Below are 13,168 nucleotides of genomic sequence, written 5' to 3' on the forward strand. Positions count from 1 at the left end.
TTTCTGGGAGCTTTTAAGATTTTTTTCTCCCCCTTTAAAAGAAATTTTAAGGGACTGAGGAGATGGCTCAGTGGAATAAGTGCTTCCCTGGCAAGCACAAGGGCTTGAGTTCAATCTCCAGTCAAAAAAAAAAAAAAAAAAAAATTATCTTGTGATTGGCATAAATTTCTTTGGGTTTAAACTTGTTGGTTCTCACAGGTCTTACATATTTAGGTAACTCAATTTCTGACCTGCATAGACCTTTTGGGAAATATATTTTCAGTACATAAATACTTTTTTTCCTCTCTTAGTACTAGGGATTGAACCCAGGGTCTCTGCACTGAGCTATATCCTTGACCCTTTTTTTAAGAAATGTTTTTATTTTGAGACAAGACTTGCAAAGTTGTCCTGTTTGGGCTCAAATTTGGGATCCTTCTGCCTCAGTCTTCTGGAGTACTAGATTAGCACGGGCCACCAGATCTGGCTATGAGTACATATTTTATATGGCATCATGTTGTGGATATTGTTTTGTTAGGCATTATTTTCCCACATGTTTTCAGCTCTCTACTTTCTCCTTCCTTGTTCTCTGATGGTATGATTGTTAGATCTGTTACTGTTGTCCTGTGTACAGGTTCCTGAAGCTGTATTTATGTTTCAGTCTGTGTCTTTTCTTATGTGCTTCTGTGTTGCTAGAGAGTGAGGACGGAAGACAGGAAGGGCATCTGCCCCGGTCACTTCATGGCCACTGCAAAGAATGGGAGTGGAGATTATAGCTCCTTGGTCGGGTGGGCGGGGGTACCTGAAGCAGAGGGGAGGGATGTCGCCCCCTCCCTGCATAGGAGGGGTGTGAGTCAGACCTGGCCACATCCTCTGCTGGGGGCAGAGGGCCATCTGGTCCTTGCAGATGAGAATGAAAGACAGGGATGGAGGCATATGTGTCCAGGCTATGGTTCCTGGTGAGTGAAGTGTGTATGTGTGTGGGAGGGTAAGGGGTAGGTTTTTTGGTAGTGTTTGCTTAAGAGTAGTAGGGCAGGGATGGTGGAAGTGTTTCTGACCTGCTTGATCACTCTTTTGCCAGTACTTAGGCTAGGAAGTTTCTTGGAGCCTCTCATGTCCCTGGCCATGAGGACATCTCTTTGAGACCTCTGAATCCACCTACTAACTATATAAGGAGTTTTTTTAAAAAAACAATTCATTAGGTTGCTCATGAGTCTTAGGTCTAGCTAGTCTCTTATCCTCACTTTTTGGAGTCTCCAGTTAGTTGAACTTTAAATTTTGAGCACATTTTTAATTTTTCAATTTGGCTATTAGTGGAAGGAATGATATGGAATATGTATATTTCATTATTTCATGAGCCAAAAGTTAGATAACTTTTAAAACTTTCTATGTACTATATTAGTTCTCATTGTTATTTTCCCTTTAGTCTCACCAAGCTTTAACTCAATATGGATGTGAATTTTTACTGCCTTTTTTTCTTGAGAATCATACAGATAGTTGAAATATGAGGTAGGTAGCATGGATTGCCCATGCTACCTGTTAAGGTCAGTGGTAAATTTATTTGACTTTTTAGAAAGCTTTTTTTTCTTTCTTCCTTCCTTTCTTCCTTTCTTTTTCTTTCTTTCTTTTTTTTTTTTGTAAAGAAATAGTGTAGAGTTTATTATGGGAGACAAAGATGACGAGCTGGAGAGTATAGTTTGAATTGGGTTAATTTAATTTCTTGAGCATCATCCAATCTTTTTTTTTTTTTTTTTTTTTTTTTTGGTATAGAGTCTCACTATGCAGCTCAGACTTGTAGTGATCCTCCTGTTTTAGCCTCACCAGAACTAGGATTACAGGTGTGTGCCCCCACATCTGGTATCAAGACTTACTTAACAAGATAATTGCTTTTGTCTTCTGAAAGTTTTGTAGTCTTTATTACCTGTAAAGTAGCAAAAGCGTACTAACAAGATTTTTTATGTCTTGACTATATTAACAATCTTCTCCTTTCCTGCAAAATAAAGTTTTTATTGAAGAGATGTCAGACAAGAGAATTTATGCTAAGATATTTGCAGTAGAGTTTTTTTTTTTTTTGTACTTTAGGGAAGGGTCTACAGGGTGTTCAGGGTCTCACTATTAGATTGGACTCAAAGTGATCTGCCTGTTTACAGCCTCCCAAGAGCTGGGATTACAGGCCCACGCCACCATGCCCAGTCTCAGTTGCCCTCTTAGTGCGCCCTGGGGGAGGGGTCGGCACAGCAGGCCCAGGGATCAAACTCCTGGCCCCTTGTAGTTGAGTTTGAAGATTATTAAAATACTGATTGTTTTTTAGTTGGGTTTGGTAAGCATAAATTCTGGCATATTAAAAGAAATCAATGATTATGTAGTGTGATCAAAATATATGGTGAATATAGAAATTTTAAAAAATGTGTTATAGCAAAAAACAGCACTATTAAGTCCCCTCACCTTGAACATGCTTAGCCCATTGCTCTTGCCACTTTCTGAAGCAGTTGTGGAAGTCCTCTCTCTCTAGTTCTTCACTAGGAGTGATAAAATCATGTGGAGTGTTGCTGCCATATGACAGGCTGGCATGTAAAAACTTCTAGCTGTTCTCCAGCATCAAACTGACCATGAAAAGTAAACATTTTGAGTACAACTAAAGATGCTTATGAAAGAGAACCTCCAAACTGCTTAAGGTGGCATGAATGGTGGGATAAGGGTGTTTGAAGTGAGGGGCATTAATGACAATATGCCTCGTACTGTAATAAGTGGTTTAAAATTTTTTTGAGACATTCATTGTATTTTTTGATCATGCCTTGTATGTTATGCCCTAACGTTTTATCTAAGAATATGATGCATTCAGTAAAACTAATACAGTTTTTTTTTTCTTCCTCAATGGCTTTCTGTTTCTCAAAGGTGGGAAAGGTCTTTATTCCTGGCCTGCCAGCTCCTTCTCTGACCATGTCCGGTGCAATGCCTCGGCCCAGCACACCGCTGGACAGTGTTAGCACTCCCAAGCCTCTTAGTAAGCTCCTTGGGTCATTGGATGAGGTAAGAAATGAATTAGGTGTTGTCAAAGATTAATAGTATCTCAAAGAAATTTTGTTAAATGTTCTTTCCATGGTTAACTTAATTTTATGTAACACACAAGTGGTTTCAAACACAATGGCTAGTTACCATACATTTCCATTCCTAGTGATGTGTGTGGTACTTTTTGAATGTGGCAGAGAAATGAAATTGGTACATTCTTTTCCATCTAAGGTTCTCACAACTTACCAAGTAGTATAGCTGGGATTTACACTGTTACTGATAAGTTCTTAAGGGTAGAAAGGATAAAAATGTGGTTTATTCCGAATACAGTTGCCTGGGCATTTGAGGCTTTTTGAGGAAGGAGTTTCAGGTGTCATAGTCTGTTTTAGGTAAATTTATATTGAGGCTAAAGATAGGGACATCGGTTAAAGTCCAAGTGAGGACTGTGAAATGCAGAGTGGGTCTGAGCCAAAGCAGGATGTATAGGAATAAAGGAAGTGACATGAGAGGGTGGAAAGGTGTTAGTGACATTTTTCAGCTGACTAGTTTTGTGCTAGGCTGATAGATGCTGTGGAAGAGACCAGGATTGTCTGAGCAGTAGGGGAGGTGCCTATGCTTTTTGAGCTAGGAAGCCTGGAGAAAAGAAGGCTATGGTTGAGAGCCATCTAAGTGCAGACATGGGGGCCAGGGAGATAGCTCAGTGCACAAGGGCCTGAGTTCAATCCCCAGTTCCGCAAAAAAAAAAAAAAAAAAGAAAAAGTAGGTAAGTGCAGACATGTAGGGCCAGTTCAGAGAGGTTTGTGTGGCACTTGTGTCAGGGAATTGAACATGTGTAGCCGTGAGCTTTTTCCTCCAAGTGAGCATATGTATGGAACCTTTAGAGGAGAAGTTGGAGAAGTGTTAGAGGATTTTATTACGTGAGTTGGAAGAATTTCTTTTATAATAAAACGGGTTTATACCCAGACACAGTGGCTCATGCCTGTAGCTCTAGCACCCTGGGAAACTGAGGCAGAAGAATTGAGCCCAGACTTGGCAACTTAATGACTTAGCAAGACCCTATCTCAAAATAATTAAAAAATGGTGTGAGGTGAGCTAAGTATGAAGGTCCTGGGTTCAATATCAGTACAGCAAAAAGAACAAAGACTTTTTTTTTTTTCTTTTTTAGGTTTCTGTATGAACCTAAGAATGATTAGTATCTCTCTGCTAACTGTGAAGTCACAAGAGACACAGTCTCCCACACTGGCCAGTGGCTTTCCCATTTCTTGGGCAGGTTATGCTGCTAGATGTGGAGCTAGGTCTAGTGGAGCTAAGTTTTTCTGGTTGACTGTTGTAGTACAAGCTAGATTGTAATAAATAGGTCTTAGGCTTGATTGGCTGTCAGTGTTCAGGTTCACTTAGAGATGTGTTGCAGTTGAATTAGCATATAAGAAGGCTCAGTGGTCATGGCCAGAGATTTAAGATTAAATTATATCTGTAGTCTAATAACAAAATCTGTTTGCATGTTTTGGTTTCATGTCTATAGTTAAGAACATAATTCTTTTTTTTTTTTTGGTGGAACCAGGGATTGAACTCAGGCCCTTGCAGTTGCCAGGGAAGCGCTTATTTTACTGAGCCATCTCCCCAGCCCAAGAACATAATTCTTATTCTTACATTTTTAATGAAATAATTTGCTTATATAGGAATGCTTCTAGTAGTCTCATTTCTTTTTCAACCAACACTCTCCTTTGTCTTCAGATTGATTCTAAGTTTCTTAAGTCACATCTGCCTCAAATGGTAGTTTACATTTGTAGCTCTGCTTCCCCGTCCTGTGAGCCACAGCTTTCCTGCATTGCCAGCCTGCCAGCCCCTAACCCGCTTCATGGAAATCACAGATCAGGGAACGCAGGTCAGGAGTCTCCACCCTGTGGTTCCCTTCTGCCTCTTAGATATTGGTTCCTTGAGTCCAGGTGGCCTCCATAGCTATTAGTTAGATGCTTTACTGTTTTAACTGTCTTTTGTAGTTTTCTGTGAAGACCTTGGTGTGCTGCAAGGTACTTGATAATAGAACAGAATGACTTTAATTGTTACACAGTCACTTGATAGACCATATACCAAAAAAAGCAAGTTAAATTTCTTTTATCCTTAATTTCTTTAAAAGTACTTCATTTGTGGTATATTTGTAACTTTACAGGCTGTGCTGTTGTCCCCAGTTCCAGAGCTGAGGGATTCTTCAAAGCTTCATGATTCTCTCTATAACGAGGAATGCACTTTCCAACAGTTTGGAACTTACATTCATTCTATCAGAGACCCCGTCCACAACAGGGTGACTCTTGTAAGTAGCTCTCTTAAAAGGTTAGGTAATTTTCTGAGAAATGTGGGGGACATTTCAAAACTATTAGGTATAGAATTTTGTCTGAAAAATGAAAACAAATTTTCATGATTTTTAAAATGAGCTGTCATTTTTGGTACTCTTTTACTATTTAGTAATTCTGCTTAAGTGTTCTGTAGTTTCTTGTTAAAATGTATTAAAATAAGCATGTTCAGGCAGTTGAGTTGTGTATTGCTAGATGGTTTTTGCCTTTTCATTGAAAGTAAGTCACTTTTGATCCTAGTAAGTAACTTTAAGTGTTTGTATAAAAATTAGTTCTTGTAACTGGGGAGGTAGGTAGCTCAGTGGTCTAAGTAACTGCCTGACAAGCGCAAGGATCTGAGTTTGATCTCCATTACCATGTGCCAGACCCTGGAACCCCAGGTGCACCATGCTGGCCACTGAAACTGGCTGTGGTGGTGCACCCTGTAATCCCAGCACTGGGGAGGCTAATACAGGAGGATCACTAGGAGTCTGAGCTGTGGTGAGACCCTGTATCACATAAATAAGTAAACACAAATAAAATTAGTTTTTATGAATACCTTATTTTTACAAATGTTTTACCAGTAAGCACCTTTATAAGATTATATTTGTTTGAAAAAGTTTTTATTTAGTTGAAATTTGCATGGGCGGTCTTTCAAAGCACTGTTTTTAAAACATTCCAAGGCTTAGAATTCTCAAATTCTTTTTTATCTTTTATTGTCCCATTGTCTTCTTTAGGAACTGAGTAATGGCTGCATGGTTAGAGTCACTATTCCTGAGATTGCCACCTCGGAATTAGGTATGATTGAGAGTCACTTTTGTGTGTTCTCAGTTTGATCTGTAGGGTTAGGAGTAATTGCTGATTTATACCAATGCCAACACCAGTTGGGATTCTAAAAATGAGTTTGCTGTTGTTGAAGCCAGGCACGCATCTTCATTTTGTAGAGAAGCTGTAAGTAGCCAGGGGTGCTGAGCTGTGTGTGCTCCCTGCGCAGTGAGGCTGAGCTGCAGGTGCATGATGACGCTCATTATGTTTCTCTGAGGTGCTTGTTTTGAGACAAGGTCTTCTGCTTTTGCTTAGCCTGGCTTTGAACTCCTGGGCTCAAGTGACTGCCATGTCATCCTCCCAAGCAGGCACACGTGTGGGCCACCTCACCTGGCTGCTCTGAGGCCAAGACGCACGTCACCAGTGTGGGAAGGTTATGTACAGGGACATGCCTCTTGCAAGAAAGTCTGTTGAATAGAAATCCTGAACAATTAACATATGTCTTGGCATATTTAATGATGTTTTTATTTAGAGTCTCTATTAGTGGAACCTTTTTTTTTTTTTTCGTACCAGGAATTGAAATGAGGGCCTTGAACTTGCCAGGCAGGTACTGTGCTGCTGAACTGTATTTCCAGCCCTTAATGATGTTTTTAATCTTAAAATAAATTTCTGAATTTTTTAGGTAAATTGAAACATTAATGCAATTGCCATGATTGGATACCAATTATTATAGTCAAAGTTTAACTGCACATATTTTAGAATTATTAGCATCTGCTTGAATCATAACTGAGGCGCAATTTGGAAGGTAGTAGCCAAGTATTTCTGGACGTAGAAGGGTAGACAAATGTTAGAGTTGATTTTGCCAACAAATATAAGAATACCTGTATAATAAAGTTCATGATGGAATAGTTTCAGAATTTAACTGTAAAAGCAAGGCAGATTGTAGACTAAAGACTTTATTTTAGGAAACTTTTTTTTGCATTTGGTCGATGATACATGAAGTTTGTACAGGGAATCCTTGCTTTTCTCAAAGGTAGCCTGAAATTGCAGGACCTAAAATAAGCCCAAATAAAATATATAAAAACAAATAAGAAGGGAAGAAATGAGTAAAGACAAAATAAGATCTTACACTTTTTAAGACAAGTAGAAATCCTATGATTCATACAGGTAAATGAATGTGGTTTTAAAGGATTCCTTAGACTTCGTTCAGTGTGTGGTTGGATTCAATGTGGTGCTCTTAGTTATGTGGCATTCTGGCATTTATTGCTACCTCCAGTCCTTGCTGTCTGTGTTCCATAGCAGATTGATGATGAGAATCCGTGCTGCTGAGGATGCACTCAGCAACAGGGACAGTGACAGCTCAAAACACAAAGCCTATAAAGGGCAGGCATGGTGGCACATGCCTGTAATTCCAGCACTGTGCAGGGTGAGGCAGGAGGATCGCTGTGAGCTTATGCTACATAGTAAGTTCAAGGTCAGCCTGAACTACATAGCGGGCGGGACCCTTTCTCAAACAAAACAGCAAATCTTGTAAGAAGAGAAAGGAAAAATCATTTCAGTTTGAGACCTGTTACTGCTAAAGCAGATCCAGGCCCTTCACAATAGTTCTCACCATCTCTGGGTCACCACATGACAGTGTAGTGCTGTAACCAGTGTTCACACTAGGGACTGTTGTTAAGAATGCTTTAACTTACATGGTATTCTAATCCATTTAAGATACAATGTGTGAAGACATTGTAGAAACTGAGTGTTATCTGAAATAATGGAAAGTTGTAAAGCTTTATTGATAGGAATGTTCACTCATGTAGAAGATCTCAATACTAGCTGAGCATTGCTATGTGTGATGCGTGTATTTTATATTATGTATTTATTAAATTATTTAAGCAGTATTTCATATAAATTTATTGATGTAGAAATTGTATGTTTTGGGCTGGGGAGATAGTTTGGTGGCACAAGTGCCTGCCTGGCAAGTGCAAGGTCCCAAGTTTGATCCTTGGCCTCACATGCTGTGTTGGTCCTGGAACCAAGCATGGTGGTGCACGCCTGTAATCCTAGTGCTAGGGAGGCTGAGACAGGAGAAACACTGTGAGTCTGAACTGTGTAGCAAGACCCTGTATCAAAAATAAAATAAAAAAAAAGAAATTGTATGGTTTTCAGAATGGCCTTTATTATCCAAATCAAAAAATTTTTGAGGGCAGGCCAGATAGCTCAGTGGATTAAAGTGCCTGTTTAGACAGACGCAGGGGTCGGATGTTCGATCCCTGGCCTGCCTTTCTGGCTGTTCCCCTGGGGCGTGCTGAGCCTGCAGTTGAGACTGAGTGTGATGGTGGGTGCCTGTAATCCCAGCATGTGGGAGGCTGAGAACAGGAGGATCACTGTGAGTCTGACCTGTGTAGTGAGACCCTGTAGACCCTGTACTAAATTAAAGAAAGAAAGAAATTTTTTTTTGAGTCAAAAGGCAAGAAATTATTAAATGTTGGGCTTGTTGGTATGAGTCAGAGTTGTCTCAGTGAATTAGGCTCTTTTCTTGCTTATTTCTGATCCAGAATTAATGATCAGACAGCTGCCCTCAGACCTCTTGCAAACTCTAATTCATTAACTAGTTCACATTTCAGATGATTGCCTGGGTGATACTTGCCTTGGCTCCTTGGTTCTTTAATGACAGTTCTCTTTTCACAGTAGTTGGCTTGTGCATACTAATAATTTGAGTAGTAATAATATAACAACTTTCTTATTGAAAGGGAGAGAAATGCATGCATAGGAAGCATATTAAGATTAATCTTTGCTTTTCATAGTACAAACATGTTTACAAGCGATTAAGTTTATCCTGCCAAAGGAAATAGCAGTCCAGATGCTTGTGAAGTGGTACAATGTCCACAGTGCTCCAGGAGGACCCAGTTACCACTCAGAGTGGAGTTTGTTTGTGATTTGCCTCATGAATATGATGGGTTATAACACAGACCGCTTAGCATGGACCCGAAATGTAAGTAGTTGTTTTCATGAACTATTGAGCACATAAGAAATAAGTTTAGTAATAGTTATACATAATTTGAGCATTGAATACCAGAGCTTATAGTATTTGTATGTCATTTAATACATAACAATGTTAATAATTATATTTTTGAATCTTTATAATGTTCTATAGCATGTTTAACTCTCTCATTTTATCTTTGTAAAATGACCTCAAGTTATGCTGGGATTGATAGGTTTTTTTTTTTTTTTTTGATAAACTGAATCACAGAGAGATCATAGACTTGTGATTTGCTCAAAACAGACTAGATTCTGTCTTCTGAGTTAGGATTTAATGTTCTTTTCTGTAGATAAGACTGTTATTTTTTTGCTTGTGCTGGGAACCAAACTTAGGACCTTATACTTGCCAGGCAGGCACTTATGCCATTGAGTTGTATCCTCAGCCCAAGACTATTTTTTTGTGCACATTGCTTGGTGTGTGAGGAGGCAGGCTTGATTCTAGGTGGATTTAAAGAGTTAGCTTGCGTTACCTGTCCTGTCAGTGTCACTAAGCTATATCTTTCACCTTCTTCCCCCAGAATAGTTCTTGGTAAATAATCCCCCGTGGATTATTTACCAAGTAAGCATGTCTTCAGTATTTTTGCTCCAGATTACTCCCAGGACAACCTTGCCTGGGTCACTGCAAAAGTCGTTCTAGAACACACAGAACCTTTGTCCAGTACTGTACCCACTGGTTCATTTTAGTCTTGGGCTAGCAAAGACATCTTTGAAAATCAGTCTTCATTATGGAGGTGTATATACTTGCTGAGGAAAATTTAGAAAACTGAACAACTAACAAAATTATACTATTTAGTATAATTCATACATTAAATATATTTAATATAACTTATTATACTACTAAATAATTATTCTAAGTACTATTGTTTAGAAATAATTATCCTAAATATTTTGATGTTGCCTTTTAAATGAAAATGATATCAATGAAAATTTCCTATCTTTAAAATTTGTTAAAGAGGGCCGAGGAGATAGCTCAGTAGAATAAGCGCTTGCCTGGTAAGTGCAAGGTCCTGAGTTCAATCCCTGATACTACAAAAAAAGAAAAAAAAATTGTTAAAGAAAAACTCATTATTTTATTATAATTTAGTTTTTATCATCACTAGCCAACATTTAATAGTTGGTTATTGTTGAGTTTTTCTTATGAGTGATTTGCAAACATCATTTTTCATATAAACATTTACATATACCCCCTCTCACTTCCTGGCATGACGTCTTAGTGAGGTAGGGAGTTGTGTTGAGTTTTGGTCATTCTTCTCTCCCAGGACCTGTAGAAGAGCCTGGCATGGGTCACTATTCAGAGAGCCTTTGATGACTCAGTGCTCTGGACATCGTTTTTTTTTTTTTTTAATTTTATTTATTTATTTATTTGTGTGTGTGTGTGTGTGTGTGTGTGTGTATGTGGCCAGCTCAGCCCACCAGGGGGCGGGGCTGGCTGGCATGTGGTGCTGGGGGATTGAACCGCGGTCCCAGCGCTTTGCTGAGCTTGTTCTAAGTAGGTGCTTTAGACCACTGAGCCATCTCACCAGCCCCTGGACATCATTTTTGAGAGCTTGTGTCTGTTGTGGCATGTGAAAGACCTGCCCTCTGCACTTTACACGAGAAAAGCCTTAACTGAGAGAACAAGGAAATTTTTCTTTTAAACAATGGCAGTAAAGCTACCTACCTCATCCCCAATTATTCCATTTTTTATTACATATGGAAAGATTAAATCTTATAGAAAGAGTACTTCTAGATTACAAATAAGTGCACTTGCGCTTTTTGTAGTTCATTTATATAGTACTGATGCACAGAACTTGTTGGTGAAGGTAGACTGATGTGCCCAATGTCTGGTGGAGGGTGATTCCCTCTCATCTTTCTGTGTTGTGGGGAGCATCCAGCACCCACTGTTTTTTCTTCTTTAGAGAAGGACATGGCTTGCTGACGTAGGAGTATTTATAGTACGGTAGTCTAAAGCAGTGGTGTTGAGCCTAGGGGCACACATGCCTCTATCACTGAAAGTGCTAAATGGTTGGTCATCATTGGTCTGAAGGAAGGAAGAAGAAAAACCAGGGCCTTACTATATTTCCTAAGCTAGGCCCCGTCTCCTGGGCTCAAGCAGCCCTCCCATTTTGGCCTCCTGAGTAGCTGGGATTAGAGGTGCTGCCACTGTGGCCTGCCTGGAATTCAGTTCTGGAGGCTGAATTGCTGTTACATTACATTTCTTTAGAGGACTGTATAGTTAAAGCCTTGCTGGTTTTCTTTTGTGCCCATGATTGAGGTTGGGAATAAAGTGGGCCTCATTGGCAAATAGTTTTCATTTTGCTTTGTTCAGATTTGCCCCTTTTGTTTTAATTTAACTGGTACACCAAGCAGCATTTCTTTCTTTCCTTTTTTTTTTGAGCAGCATTTCTGCCAATGAGTTAATCTTTTTTTTTTTTTAATTTTTTATTTATTTGTGTGTGTGTGTGTGTGTGTGTGTGTGTGTGTGTGGCCAGCTCAGCCCACCAGGGGGCGGGGCTGGCTAGCATGTGGTGCTGGGGGATTGAACCGCGGTCCCCGTGCTTTGCTAAGCTTGTTCTAATTAGGTGCTTTAGACCACTGAGCCATCTCACCAGCCCCGAGTTAATCATTTTTAGTATTTCTTTGTGCTGGAAGTACCTAGAGGTTCTTGTCCTGCTGCAGGCATAGTATAATCTGTCATTATGCAAAATGGAAAGCAGAGGGAATGATGTCTGCAGTGCCTGGGAGTGCAGGCACCGTTCTGGTGCTTTACATTTATGATTGAATTTCATCTTCATGAAGACCTAGAAGAAAGATTTATACTATAATTTTCTTGGTGGAAAATATAAATTCCAATGGCTTTCCTCAGTTTCTAACTAGCAGAACTGATTTCTAAATCCTTTTAAGTTGATTAAATGACAATAATAAATTTATGATTTTGCCTTCTCTTTTGGGTTATTTTCCAGTTTGACTTTGAAGGATCACTTTCTCCTGTCATTGCTCCCAAAAAAGCAAGGCCCTCTGAGACTGGATCTGATGATGTAAGCATTGTTATTTTTGCCAACAGAAATTGATTTATGGTACTTATACAGTGGTTTCCTGTCAGTTTGTTTTTTGCTAACAGTGCCTCTTGCTTTATTTATTTTAATATTAAATAACAATTATTTTGAGTGGTAGGATCTGTTATGCTTTGTGAGACCATCCATTCATTCATCATCTGAAGGTTACCATCAGTTTCATTCAGCACAGTGTTTTAGAGATTCATCCTTATTGTTACAGGTCCAGGTCTTCCTTTTTATTGCTGCCTGTGAATGTGCCATAGTCTGTTTCTCCATTCTGCTGCTGATGGGCATCTAGGCTGTTTCCACTTTTGACTTTTCACAATAATAATGCCTTGAACATTTGGTAACAGGTCATTGTGGACATAACCATTTTATTTTTCTTGGATAAATATCAGTGAAATTATTGGGCTGTTGCTGGTTTGTACTCTTTGAGCAATAATGGTGGAGGCTCCTCTTTGCATCCCCCAAGGTTTGCTGTGGTCAGTAATTGATTTTGACCATTTGAGTTGTGAAGTAGTTTCTCTTAGTTTTTTAAAAAAATTAATTTTACTTTAGTTTGAAAAGTAAAAAAAGTGAGTACAAAAACCGGAAACAAAGATAGCAATAGGGTAACATAAGACAACACATATGTTACAGATTTTCAGAACAAGAATAGCTGATTAACAGTGGTTGGTATATTACCTATTTTTAATCTTTTATTCATTTTAATGAGAAAAAAAGATAAACTAGCAATGAAACAGTTTCAAAACAGGTTAGTATGACAGTGACAATAATTAATACATTGCATATTGTCTTCATAGTAGTTACTAGAGGGCAAGATGTAGACATGATATGTTGTCTAAGCAATATTAGTACAAACCTTCTCATCGAACTAAGAGAAAGTAGCTGTATATCTATCATATCTTGTATATACCTATATATATATTTTTTTTTTCCACTGCAAAACAATCCCTTATTTATATCCCTCTTTTTCTTAGTGGTTTTAATTTACCCTTCTTTGATGCCCAATGAGGTTAAGCA

At 38.9% G+C, this 13,168-nt stretch overlaps 1 protein-coding gene across 1 annotated transcript in view; it reads left to right on the plus strand.

Annotated features, from left to right (window-relative positions):
- Anapc1 (anaphase promoting complex subunit 1) overlaps positions 1-13,168 on the plus strand; it is a 104,221-nt gene that overhangs the window by 18,826 nt on the left and 72,227 nt on the right. The window contains exons 14-18 of the mRNA XM_023717365.1: positions 2,872-3,006; positions 5,156-5,296; positions 6,053-6,113; positions 8,876-9,063; positions 12,053-12,127. Of these exons, the coding sequence (XP_023573133.1) occupies positions 2,872-3,006; positions 5,156-5,296; positions 6,053-6,113; positions 8,876-9,063; positions 12,053-12,127 (600 nt within the window). The remainder of the gene's footprint in view (positions 1-2,871; positions 3,007-5,155; positions 5,297-6,052; positions 6,114-8,875; positions 9,064-12,052; positions 12,128-13,168) is intronic.

Source organism: Octodon degus, unplaced genomic scaffold (assembly GCF_000260255.1).
Source record: "Octodon degus isolate 3935 unplaced genomic scaffold, OctDeg1.0 scaffold00052, whole genome shotgun sequence".
NCBI classification, from domain to species: Eukaryota; Metazoa; Chordata; class Mammalia; order Rodentia; family Octodontidae; genus Octodon; species Octodon degus.